General features: G+C 37.2%; 1 protein-coding gene across 1 annotated transcript in view; it reads right to left on the bottom strand.

Moving 5' to 3' along the window:
* LOC103080649 (cytosolic beta-glucosidase-like) overlaps nt 1-13,796 on the bottom strand; it is a 108,274-nt gene extending 94,478 nt beyond the window's left edge. The window contains 3 exon segments of the mRNA XM_007469001.1: nt 2,576-2,804; nt 13,001-13,088; nt 13,704-13,796. Of these exon segments, the coding sequence (XP_007469063.1) occupies nt 2,576-2,804; nt 13,001-13,088; nt 13,704-13,796 (410 nt within the window).
* Nucleotides 13,797-14,044: the final 248 nt, after the last annotated feature.

The following is a 14,044-nucleotide window of genomic DNA, read 5'->3' as shown; positions in this document are numbered from 1 at the left end:
AGGGAAAGACTCTAAAGAAGAGGAAACATTTGTGCTAGCCCTTAACAGTAGAATAAACATTCAGCAGGTATAGTTGGGAGTTTTTGTAAAAGGCCAATCCAGGCAGGAGAAAGAGCTTAAGAAAATTTCTACAAAGGTGGAAAACTGCATAGCATGTTTAGTAAGTAATGGGTTATGTGCTTAGGGCCTTGCATGGAGGAATTGCATGGACCACGTGCATGGGTGATTCAGCCTAGAATGCTTCGGAGGTGAGTTAAGACTAAGTCAAAAACTGGAATGATATATGAAGGAGTTTAAATGACAAAAAAGAACTTTTTAATCTTCCTTTGCTTTAGCAGGAGATGATGCAAGCCACCATGACCTGGGCCAAGCTTTCAGAAAATTGCCGTGGTGGCATTTTGTATGAAGGATTAAAGGACAAAGAAAGAGAGTGAAAGTAGGTATAACTGTCAAGGGTATATCAAAAACATCTAAACCAGGGCAGGGACAGAGAAGAAGGCTAGAAGGGGAGAAGTTAAAAAGGCATAAGAAGAATGGATCATATTTGGCAACCAATTAGATGTAAGAAGCAAAGAAACGAGAAGATTCAGAGATTACTCTTAGTTTTTAATCCTTGAGGGTTATGATGGTGCCAGAGAAAAGACAGGGTACAGATGATGGATTAGAATGGTGGGAAATTATGAGTTAACTTTTAAACTGAATAACAAATTACCGACAGTTCAAAGTCAAAAAATAAAACTGGCAGGTGATGCCAAGAAAGTAGACCTTCAACCAAGAGTGGTTAAAAAAAGAGGCTAATGTCTTTAGAATCAAGTAATGAACCTGCTAATCTTGCATTGTGCTTATCTGGAGGAGGCTACTTTAAGGCCATGTGCTATGGGTGAGTGCATAAATTGTGGTTCCATTTCACAATGCAGAGATTTCTCCACCTTACAGTGCAAGTGCACAAGTCCACCTAGGAACTGTTATCACAGGTTGTTCTTACTAAGTAGGAAATCAGATAACTTACTCAAAAAGAACCCCTCGGGCTTCCCTGGTGGCGCAGTGGTTGAGAGTCCGCCTGCCGATGCAGGGGACGCGGGTTCGTGCCCCGGTCCGGGAAGAGCCCACGTGCCGCGAAGCGGCTAGGCCCGTGAGCCATGGCCACTGAGCCTGCGCATCCGGAGCTTGTGCTCCGCAACGGGAGAGGCCACAGCAGTGAGAGGCCCGCGTACCGCAAAAAAAAAAAAAAAAAGAACCCCTCAATATCTATGCCAGCCCTTTGGGCTGGAGGTGTAGCAAGGCAAGCAGGTGACTTCATGCACAACCTTGCGGTTGTGAGATGCTGAAAGTACATGCCTCTCAAATTTTCCACATTAGGTCTCTCCTTGCCTCACCTAGTCCCAACCCTGGGAGTAATGTGAAATCTTTTCCAGAACAAAGGAGCCATAACGGTTCTTTATTAAGAAGTCTTTAAATTGTGAGGCAGGGGTTACAAAGCTTTTCCTATAAAGGACCACATAGTAAACATTTCAAGCTTTGCATGCTGTACGGTCTTTGCCCCAACTATTCAATTCTACCATTACATTGGGAAAGCAACCAACTATACGTAATGAATGGGCACGGTTGTACTGCAATAAAACTTTATTTAAAAAAAATAGGAATCAGGCCAAGTTTGGCCTCAGGTCATAGTCTGCCAACCCTGTTGTGTGGAAGGAGCTAGCCAGACCTTAGGCTTAAATTCCAGATCCACCAAAAAATACAAATTTACAAAATATCTGGATTTGAACATGCACCTCTGTAAAATGTGATACTTATATCTTCCTCATTGATTTGTGGGGTTTAGAGAAAATGTATGTAAAATGCCTTATAAATAATAGGCTTTCAAATAGGACGGTAGTCTTTTTCATTACAAGGCATAATATGAATAATAACTAACACTTACTGAATGCTTTTACCCTATACCAGCTACTACTGTGTAAAGAACTTTAAAAGATTATTTCATTTAATCTTCCAACAACACTCTGAAGTAGGAGCTATTACAGTATCCCTTTCTACTCATGGGGAAACTGAGGCACCAAGCCATGCCCAGGAGATGCTTACATAGATAGTGTGACGTCGCTGGCACTTAATCCCAAGTAAACAGATTCCAGGGGCTCTGGTGCTAACCTCTGTGTTAGTTAATTAGCTCCACTAATTCAGCTTCAATTGAAATGCTCAGAATCTTCTCAAGTTCCGCAGGGCTCTTCACGACTCATCACAGCATAACACAACTGAACATCATTTATATACAACTTTTGGAAATTCACCTTCAGGTCAACAGTCAAATAACCTCTTGCATAAATAAAACACTTATTCCAACCCCCTTCCTGCCCATCTATTTCCACCCCTCCCAACAAAGATCTCCAGTTGAGGGAAGCCATAATAGTCCTGAGAAAGCTAATGCAAACCTATTTCAAAAAATTTATCCTATAATCACTCTAAAAACTTGCAATCTCAAAGCAACACTGCAGAATAGCATCCTGGATTAATTATGCCAGGCTGTAGCAATAACCTTGAATTAAAGCTGCAACCTTCTATTTTTAAGAAACACTTGCCTTTCTGGTTGATGAAACCTGTCGTCCCATCAGGTAACAGACGTGACCAGGAAAGAGAGAAGCAGTAATGAGTCAATCCAAGCTGTTTGATACATTTCAAATCTTCCTCCCACAGAGTGTAGCTGCCACAAGCTACATCACCAGTCTGGTTCTTGAAAAGTCTGTCTCTTCCCTGATGGGTGAATGTGTCCCAGACACAAGGGCCTTTTCCATCTGTATCCCAGCCTCCTGAGAAAAAGAAGAAAATGAAACAGTTACACTCTTGACATCAAGAGGCATATGTGGAATGTAAATATTTGTCACCCAAAGAACATCCCTCATTAACTCAATGTATCATATTGATAACTTTAAAATATTCCTTTAAAATAACATGCATGAGTGGGTTATGTGTTCAGCTGTCCTTGATCCCTGAAGCTGACTGGTGGCAAATGAAAAATTGTTGCATAATGCCGTGGCATAGCAGTCTTTCACGGTTCATTATCTGAAGATCTCCCAGCTGGTATACAGAGGCAGGGCTCAGCTTATGAGTGTCTGAATTGAAAACATCTCCTCCTTGTGAACATTTCTCCTGGCCATGACTGACATGCCTTGTCCTTGTTGTGCACAAAGCAGTCTCGGGACCTTATCTTTGACCCTTGACACCTGAACCCTATCTTCCTGTCATCTGACCATGGAGCCTGAGATGGTCTAGTCAACTATTGTGGAGAGGAGGTTAGTTTTTGCCATTGTTGGGGTGATATTGGTATCCTACATTCATTCCTTCATACCTCCCTTAATTCAGCAAATGCAATGTGTCAGGCTCTATGCTAAGCACAGTGGCTATCATGGTGAACTCTGCTGCGCTTCGGGTCCTTGGAGAACTTACACGCAATTATAAAACAGCTAATGTAAGGACCGTTGCATGAAAGCCAGGGAGGGGCGTTTATCCAGATGTGGGCAGGAGTCCAAAGTCTCTTAGAGAAATGGCTTCTAGGCTGAAATCTAAAGGAAATGTTGACTCATCAAGGTGAATTTCTCAGAGGTGGGAGTGGGGGGAAAATTTTTAAAAAGAGGAGCCAGGGTCAGAATAAGCCCAGAGGTAAGAGAGAGTATCACACATTAAAGGGACAGAAGGTAAAAAATTACATTAGATTTGAAATCCCTGTTCACATAGAAATTTTGTTTAAAATCGTAGTTAGAATCCATTTTATGGTATAAAGGGGTAATGTTAAAAATCTCATGACTCCCTAATTCTACTTCTAAGGGCATACGTTAGAGGAACGCTCATGTATTTTCACAAAGAGATTATATGAGATTATTGAGGCAGAGTTTTCTATAATAACAAAATCCTGGAAACAACCTATTTCCTATCAACAGTAGAACAGATCATTAATTTTGGGTATATCCATAGAGAGGAAACACTAATCAGCTGTTAAAGTGAATGAATCAGAGCATAGATATCCCTCTGCTCTGGTCTGAATGTCTTCCCCTCAAAAAATCCAGAGGCTGAAATCCTAACACCCAATGTGATGGTATTAGGAAGAGCGGCCTTTGGGAGGTGCTTAAGTCATGAGAGTGGAGCCCTCCTGAATGAGATTAGTGCTCCTAAAAGGAGACCCCACCATGTTCCCTAGCTCCTTTGGCCCCGTGAGCATACAAGAAGTCTGTAATGTGGAAGAGGGACCTCACCTGGCCATGCTGGCACCCTAATCCCCAATATCCAGCATCCAGAACTGTGAAGAATAAATGTTTGTTGCTTATAAACCCCTTAGTTTATGGTATTTTGTTAGATCAGTCCAAATGGACTAAGACATCCTCGAAACTATAATATTAAACAACAACAACAAATCAAGATTCAAAAGAATGTATACAGGAATGAATACATGGAGCACAGGAGATTTTTAAGGAAGTGAAACTATTAAAACTGTATATGGATTTTCCACTGTGCTGTGGGTCTGCTCCCCTAACCCTGACTTGTTCATGGGTGGACTGTATTCTGTATGATACTGTAATAGTGGATACATGACATTATATATTTGTCAAAACCCATAAACTATGAACTTTAATAATAATGTATCAATATTCGCCCATCATTTGTAACCAACGTCCCACACTAATGCTATATGTTAACAGTAGGGGAAATTGGAGGAATGCGATATATGAGAACTCTGTACTTTCTGCTCAATTTTTCTATAAATCTAAAATTGCTCTAAAATATAAAGGTTATTAATTTTAAAAAGAATATATACAGTACTTTTATCATGTTTTATGCAAAATATGTAAAACAAATCATGGATTTTCTGAACATATACATATGAGGTAAACATACAACAGCATGCCTGGGGATGATCAATTCAGGCTGGTGGCTGCCTTTGGGTAGAAAATGGAGGGAAACGGAAACAAGGAGGAGCCTGAGGGCCCTTTGCATCTCTTATGTTTCACTCCTTAAGCTGGCTAACAGGTATATGAGAAGCTGTTGATTACATTATCCACAATCCTTTTTATATACCTAAAATAGTTCGTAATGACTTTCATGTAAGAAAGGAGGTCACAGCTAGAGTAAACAGACTAAAGCAATTATAGAAAAGTTTTTTAGATCCTCATTTAGCATTTACTTACTCATATTTTTTGCACAATTCTAATAGGATTAGATGTAGTCTCCAGACCAACAAAAAGACAACCTGGGCTATAATTTATGGGAGAGAATCATGAGGAGACAGGAGAGGCTGCTAAAAGAAGGAGCTCTGACAAAAGCAAAAACGACAGTTGATATCAAGGTAGGGTACTAAAGATCTATACAAAAAAATCATGAATATTAAAAATTGCACTCTGGGGGCTTCCCTGGTGGCGCAGTGGTTGAGAGTCCGTTTGCCGATGCAGGGGACACGGGTTCGTGCCCTGGTCAGGGAGGATACCACATGCCACGGAGCGGCTGGGCCCGTGGGCCATGGCCGCTGAGCCTGCGCGTCTGGAGCCTGTGCTCTGCAACGGAAGCGCCCACAGCAGTGGGAGGCCACAGCAGTGAGAGGCCCGTGTACCTCAAAAATAAATAAATAAATAAATAAATAAATAATAAATAAATAAATAAATAAATAAATAAATAAATTGTACTCTGGAGCCATGCCAAATAGAGGCAAAAAGTTTTATACATCCCAATGGCTCTCAAGTTATGTCTGTATATAGGGTTTAGAGGGAGGAAGAAAAAGAATACTGGTATTCAATCTTAGAATGAAATAGGTATGAATATTAAAATGCAATCTTGGTCAAGCATGGTGCTTGTAGTTTGGGTTAACAGATTTACAATAAATGAAGAAGCTTAATCTCAGAGAGTAGGCATAGTGTATTGGTAAATATTAACAAGTGGCTATATGTTAAAAATGTATGTACCTGTATGTATATATGTTTATTATAAATTTTATTGAGATAAAGGATGTGTAATACACCATCTCCAAGCAATAATATGCAATGCTCTTTACTGTAAATTCCTTATAGCCAATTGATTCTCATACTATGCTTGTTTAGATTTTTGCCAAACTCTTATATTGGGAGCCAAACTGCAACATACAATCTGACAAATGTGAGTAGTCCTCACATGACTGTTGACTGATATCTTTGCTTAAATTAACAAGCACAATGAAAGGAAAATAACAAAGATGTACCAGAATTTCACTTGTTCATTAGTGACATGAGCAGCTTCTTTGCTGAACTGGATAATAGTTTTCAAACAGCGGAAGAGTATTTCCTTGAATTTTTTGTCCTACTCACAATGTAACAGTTACAGATGACACACAATCATTTACTCTGTATTATTAATATTTTTTTCTATAACTTTCTTAGGTCCAGACAACCAACAAAACAATACATCAAATATTGACTTGTAGCACTTGCCAATATCTGTGGTATAAATACTTACACATGACCAATTTCAAGCAACCAATGTGACAGCACTGAAGGCAGAGTTGCAAAAAGATGAGCAGTGGCACATCATTGTATAGAATTTCTTCTACACAGATACAAGAAATCTAAACAGCTTCAAGGGCATAGCTAATAATAAACATAGTAAATTATTGAGGAGGTAAGGATTTTGAGTATTTACTACCCCTTTTTAATATAAATTATTTACTTATAAGTTTATGTAATTGAATTTTTAATGCTGGCTGTGTTTAAGAATCAGCTCATAAAATTGCTGAAAACTTACCAGTAGGCACTGGTGAGCCAGTACAAGCTGGCTTCGCCACATCACTGATTGTGACTTGCCTAAGATCACACTCTTAGTAAGAAGTAGAACCAAGATGTGTCTCCAGATCTGTCTGATGTTGAAGTCCAAATCCTTCCATTGGACCACACTGCTTTTAGTAATAATGATTGACTAATGAAGGAAGAGTCAACTGATGCCCGTGCTACTCAATTTATGAAGCCTAAGAAATGCATAACATGACTTACACATTTTGGAAAACAGTCCATCTGAAGTGCTTAAAACAAGTTTTGACAATTTCAAGAGGTAAATGTCATTTAGCAGGAAAACGTACATATGTAGAGTAGCTCATTCTAGATGTAAACGAGATGAAGCATATGTAAACAACATTGTTTCTATGAGAACTAGAATATGAATTGCAAATTAACCATTATAAGTGAAATTTTGATTTAAAAATATACAGTGGCCTTTATAAAAATGAAAAATGTATATAGTGGCCAGTACTCATTAGTACTTGAATGTAAATTTTCCTGAATGAATGATATTAATAACTCATTTGCTCATTAGGGATCTTTTCAAGATGTAATTATGCCCACATATTAAAAGTTCATTGTTCTTTATGAGGAACAAGACTACCGTTTCCAGGCAGACTACATACCCTGAGCTATCCTTCAAACAACTACGATTGCCGGATGGAATATGGGAAATGCATTGTTAAATGTGCCATTGATCTGGCAGGATGTTAGGGAACCCAAAATCAAAGTGAGAGGTAATTCAGAAGCATAAGTGAGTAGCGATACAGGCTTTTGCCCTGAGAACATCTGAGAAGCCCAGATGATGTGAGCTTGCATTTTAAGGGCCTGCGGGACAAGGGAGAAAGAGACAAAGTCTAAAGCTCACCAAAATGGGAAGCCTGTGGTAAGATGCTCACATAAGTCTGATGATGCAAGGACTTCACATACAGTGCCAGAATAAACAACAAGCTCTGCCTAAGAAAGAGACAACAAAGCAGCTAGCCTGTGGGAGAGAAATGACTCCTCGATATTTGTAACCACAACTCAGCTCTCAAACCATTAATTAAGTGTGAGAATGGAAAAAGATTTTAGCAGACATACGAGCTCTCACAGGATACTGGGAAAACTTTTTCCTCTCATTGGATATTACTGGAGGATAAATTTCTCCAAAACAATGATGTAAAACAAGAAAGAGAAAGATCCAGGATCCAGGAAATGAGGAATCTAGCAGAAGAAGTCTGTGGAATGACATAGCTGTGCAGCAAACCTAAGGAGTAACCAGTCCATGGGAAACCAGCCTATTTCCCATAGGCTATGGGAAATATTTCTTCAAGAATATTATACTACTAGAATATTTAGTTTGAGTTTTTTCAAATTTTAAAAATCTACTAGAGAACTGTCAACATGCACAATAGTACAGTGAAGCCCCATGTACCCCTGGTTCAGCTTCAGCAGTTTCCAACTTTTGCCAACCTTGTTTCATCTTTATCCCACCCATGCTTCTTCATTTAATCTACACACATTTCAGTATACCCTCTAGCTGACAAGAATATTTCTAATTGGGGTAAAATACACATCACACAAAGCTTACCACCTCAACCATGTTTAAGGGTACAGTTATGTGGCGTTAAGTGCATTCACATTGTTGGGCGATCATCACCATCTATCTCCAGAACCCTTTTCATTGTGCAAAACAAACTTTGTAACAACTTAGCAATTATTCCCATTCTAATTGTGCATGGGGGTGATGAAAGTGGGAAGGGAGAGGGAGAAAAAGTGGACAAATGGGTAAATCTTCATCTTTCACAGGGAAAAGTCAATAGATTATGCCTACAACAGGAAAAAACACTCAAAAACTAGTAATATAAGCATGATATTTAAGATATAGAAGTCAATGCCAAAAGGATTAACCAAAAGAATTAAAAGGGATTTCCTCTAGAGAGAGGAACATGGAAGAGAACAAGGGATTGATGGTTTCTGAAAGTCTTGTTTTAACTCTTTAAATTATTTTGCTATATTAACTTTAGTTAGCATGAAGATGAATTTAAGAAATTATATTAAACATTAGAAAAGATGGCATAGAAAATAGATATTAAATATGTGGATAATCTAAACAAGCTATTAAAGTATAAAACAATAATAAAATGTCTGTTTTGTGAGAATTAAAAAGAATAACTAGATAGAACTAAAATGCTGGGCCCCCCAAAAAAGAAATATATATATATATATATATATATATATATATATAAGCACCAAGGTAAGAAATCAGAGTTAAAGTGTTCTCAGATTCATATACTCTCTAGAAGGGGACTAAAGATATTGATTAACATTTTACTTTGTTATATTTTATATTCAGGTTAAAATTTCTAGGGTAAGCACTTAAAGAAAAAAATGTAATTTCTTTTTAAAGACAAGTCCAACACATATATAGCAAGTCTGTGCCAGGCTCTGTTCTAAGCATTTTATATTGATGCTTCGCAACAATATTATGAGTAACTGCAATTATTATCCCCATTTTTGGGTAAGGAAACTGAGAAATGAAGAGGTTAAATTAATTTGCCTAGATCAGTTTGTGATAAAGCTGAGATTCTAACTCAGACAGTTGAATTCCAGAGCCCATGCTCTTAACCATTATGCTAAATGAGGAAAACTAAATACATATAAAAGAGGGCAGGAAAATAATAAAAAGTAAACAAAGAAATAAGAAAAATAAAAGCATAAAATAAGATGGTATGACAAGATATATAACCACTTATAACAATATGTCAATGGGCTATACTCCCCAGATAGAAGACAGAGATTGTCAGACTATATATATTTTTAAAATTCAGTGATATACTGTTAACCAACGCACCTAAGACATAAGAAACATTGAAAGTCAAAATATAGAGAAAGATATCCACCCCCCAAAAAAGCAAAGGACTTCAAGGAGGGGAAAAAAAGCACTGGAGATAAGGTGCTGTTTTAAATATGTATGCATCTAAGAATCTGGTTTCAAAACATGTGAAGCAAAATTGACACAACTGAAATGTAAAGTTGACAAATCCACCTCCATAACCCAAAACTCCACCTTGGGTTTTAATCAACCCAAGTTCTAGCAAACATTTAAAGAACAAAACCAATAAACTCTACTCTTTCATGAATTATTCCAAAAAATAAGAAAGAATTCCTCAACTCATTTCACATGGTTAGAATAACCTTGATACTAAAACCTCTCTCAGCAGCTGAAACAAGAGAGAATAAGTATAGCATTTATTAACAAACTTGACCTAATTGATATATATGACACTGCACAATAATGAATGCTACAATTGAAAAATATATGTTGTTTTCATTCAAACAAAAACATCATGAAAGCTGAGCACAAATTGGTCCATAAATAAAGTTGCCATAAATTTCAAAAAGCTGGAGAAATAAAGATGGCAATCTCTGACCAATAATATTAGAATTCAATAACTAAAGAATATTACCTTTTTCTTTCAAAAATCTGAAAAGGAACATCAGAATAGCTTAAAAGCAAAGACGGCATAATAGAGACTTCCCTGGTGGTCCAGTGGTTAAGACTTCACACTTCCACTGCAAGGGGCATGGATTCAATCCCTGGTCCAGGAACTAAGATCCCGCGTGCTGTGTGGCAAAGCCAAAAAAAATTTTTTCTTAAATGCTAGGTCATGCTAACACACGTATATGGAATCTAAAAAAAAAAAAAGAAATGGTTCTGATGAACCTAGAGGCAGGACAGGAATAAAGACGCAGACATAGAGAATGGACCTGAGGACACGGGGAAGGGGAAAGGTAAGCTGGGACAAAGTAAGAGAGTAGCACTGACATATATACACTACCAAATGTGAAATAGATAGCTAGTGGGAAGCAGCTGCATAGCACAGGGAGATCAGCTCGGTGCTTTGTGACCACCTAGAGGGGTGGGATAGGGAGGGTGGGAGGGAGATACAAGAGGGAGGGGACATGGGGATATATGTATACGTATAGCTGATTCACTTTGTCATACAGCAGAAGCTAACACAACATTGTAAAGCAATTATACTCCAATAAAGATGTTTAAATAAATAAATAAAATGTAAAAAAAATGCTAGGGCTAAAATAATTAAAAATTAATTAATTAAAAAATAAAGAAGGCATAATAGTGGTCAACAAAAAATACTAAAAACTAAATCACAAAAAATAGTAAAACATTGTGGTATCTAGTTAATGCATGCATTAGAAAACAAACAAGACTTATAGCTAAAAAATTAATAAAAGAATTATAGCTAAAAGCCAAAAGAATATATAATGGAATTATAAAAAAATCTGAAAAAGAGATAAAAAGAGGGGAAAGAGAATAAAGACAGATGAAACAAATAGAAAACAAATAGCAAGATGGTAGATTTAAACCTAACCATATAAATAATATCACTGAAGATGAATGAATCTAAACAACCCAATTGAAAGGCAGAGATTATCAGATCGGTTAAAACACCAGACTCAGCTATATACTGCCTATAAGAAACCCACTTTAAATATAAAGACAAAAGAAGGTTAAAAGTGACAGGATTAAAAAGATATACCATGCTAACACTAATCAAAGAAAACTGGAGTAGCTATATTAATACCAGGGTAGATTTCAGAGCAAGAATATTACCAGGTATAAGGAAAGCCATTTAATAATATTAAAAGGGGTCAATATATTCAGGGGATTTACAATCCTAAATGTTTATTCACCTAATAACAGAGATTCAGAATCCATGAAGCAAATACTGATTGAACTGCAAAGACAGACAGATCCACATTTGTATTTGGATAGTTCAATTAAAAAGACCAATAAGATTATTAAAAAATGGACAAAAGATGTGAATAGTTCCTTCACAGAATGAGAAACACATGGCTAGTAAACATTTAAAAACACATAGGAGATCATTAAAAAACAGGGAAATGCAAATGAAAACCACAATGAGATACTCTTCTACAACCACACAGTTGGCACAATTTAAAAGTTGGGCAATATCAAGCATTAGAGAGATTGTTGCAAAGCAAGAATGTTTATACAATGCTGGTAGGAGAACAATACAGAAATATCTAGTAGAGTTGAAGAAGCATATATCCCAAAACCCCATAATTCACATACCACCATATATCCTGTTTCTACAAATGTAGACCAGGAGACATATATAACCATGATTGCAAAGCAGCAACAAAAACCATCACTGGAAACAGCCCAAATTTCCTTTGTCAGGACAACAAATCAATGAATGAATGAATAAACTATGGAATAGTCATACAATGAAAGACTATACAGGGGTAAGAGTGAATGAACCATATCTGTATCAACATGCATAAATTTCCCAAATATAATATTGAGAGGGAAGAAGCAAAAAATACACACAATGTATTTCCATTTATACAATGTCCAAAACATGTAAAGCTAAACAAGAAATTGTTCAGCTATATAGTCTCCCATGATAAAATCATAAAGAAAAGCAAGGAATGAGTAAATGCAAAACTCATCTTAGTGGGTACCTCTGGGAAAAGGGGTAGGAGAAAGTACTGAAGAGGGGGTCCTAGAAATATGGTGAGTATGTGGATATCAGTTTTATTTTTGATTCTATACACATAAATTATAAATGTTTTTTGCTATTGTTTTTTGGGAAAAGTTTTCAGTTAGCAATAATCGTGCCTCGGATAAATATCATTGGCTACGATACTGCCACTGCACAAAGCCTGCTATTGTTTTTTGAACAAACAAATCTTATAATACATTTCATTGTTCATAATAAGGGCCATTTACTGAGCCTTAGCTTTCTATCACTCCTATATCAAAAACTTACATCGGCCATCTCATTCTTCCCCTCATGACAACCCTTAGAAGACGTACTACTATTACTAATAAGAACAAAAGTATAAAGAATGAGTAACTTTCCAATATCATATAGCTAATAGCTGTGACTATCAAAACATGATACCCTAGTCCTACCCTTACTGACATCAACAGTTTAAACTCCTTCATTACTTATAACTTAGGTGAGTCTTAGACAAAATGAAATCTTTCTTTGTGAATTAATGTTTCGTTCCACCTCTACACATTTCCCAAATAATAAATGCAATATCTAACTTCCTTTGAGGATCTCACAGTCTAGTTGATATCAGACAAATAAAGTCTTAGACTACATTAAGGTAAGAGCTATATTAAAATCACGTAAAAGCACTATGGGAGAACCAAGAAGCAAGCACTCAAGAGTTACTTCCGTCATTGGGAGGCAGGTAGATTTGCCCACGAGAAAACATTTTATGGCAGGTGCTGAAAGATGAGTAGGAGTTATAACAGTGGCTCTGATAAGGGAAAAGCAAACGCGTAATTCAGTGGCAATGGCGGGGGTGAATTGCAGAAAGAAGACACTAGAAGCCCAAAGACCAGTTAGCAGATTGTTGCAATATTTTTGGCAAAAATGACAAATTCCTGTATTTTGTTTTTTAGTAATTTGGAAGAAAATAAAATTGTCTCTGAAATTCTTACCATACGAGGACATAGAAAGGACTCCCACAAAAAAAATGTAAAATATTGACATTACCTACAAATAAAAATATCAAAAACTTTCAAGGCTGCAAAGGATTATGGAAAGAGCACAGGCTCTAAAGCTGGCATAGAGGAGTTTCAGCTCCATCTCTACTTGATTTCTCTGTATATGAAGTGAGAGGATAATATCCATTTTGTAGGGTTCTCATAAAGATCAACTGAGCCAAAGCCAAAGTGTCTACAGGGCGTGTGGCAGATTGTATGTGTCCAGCAAGTGTTAGTTTTCTAGTCTTCTAGACTCAATGCAATAAATACTAACTAAAAATTTACACAAAAAGTGACCATTTGCTCTTTTTTCTTCTTTCTGTGGCCAGCTCTTGATGCCAGAGTACACAGGTAGGAAGCACTGTAACTCATATTTGCAAACTTGCCTCTGATGAAGATTCAGTGTCTGGACCTGCATGACTGGGTCTGCGGGGTCCTCGGCTACCTGGTTTAGAAGCCGTCATTACAAATGGTGTCATGTCACTTTCACTTTTTCCATGACAATGCCGTTTGTGAGGACATAGATCTATACAGACCTCAGTCCTCTGCACAAAGGAAATCACGTCAAGCAAAAACTAAATAAGTGTCTGACTTGTGTGTGTGTATATATACTTTTCCTTCAAAACCCCCAAATGACATTACTTTACAACCTCTTCTCAAGAGCATTCTCTAACTCTTCATGATCACACCCTCATCAGGGTACACACTGGACAAATAACAGATAGTG

Source organism: Lipotes vexillifer, unplaced genomic scaffold (genome assembly GCF_000442215.2).
Source record: "Lipotes vexillifer unplaced genomic scaffold, Lipotes_vexillifer_v1.1 scaffold179, whole genome shotgun sequence".
Taxonomy (NCBI): Eukaryota; Metazoa; Chordata; class Mammalia; order Artiodactyla; family Lipotidae; genus Lipotes; species Lipotes vexillifer.
Note: the sequence above shows the minus strand (reverse complement) of the source record. Positions and strands in the feature narration are given on the sequence as shown.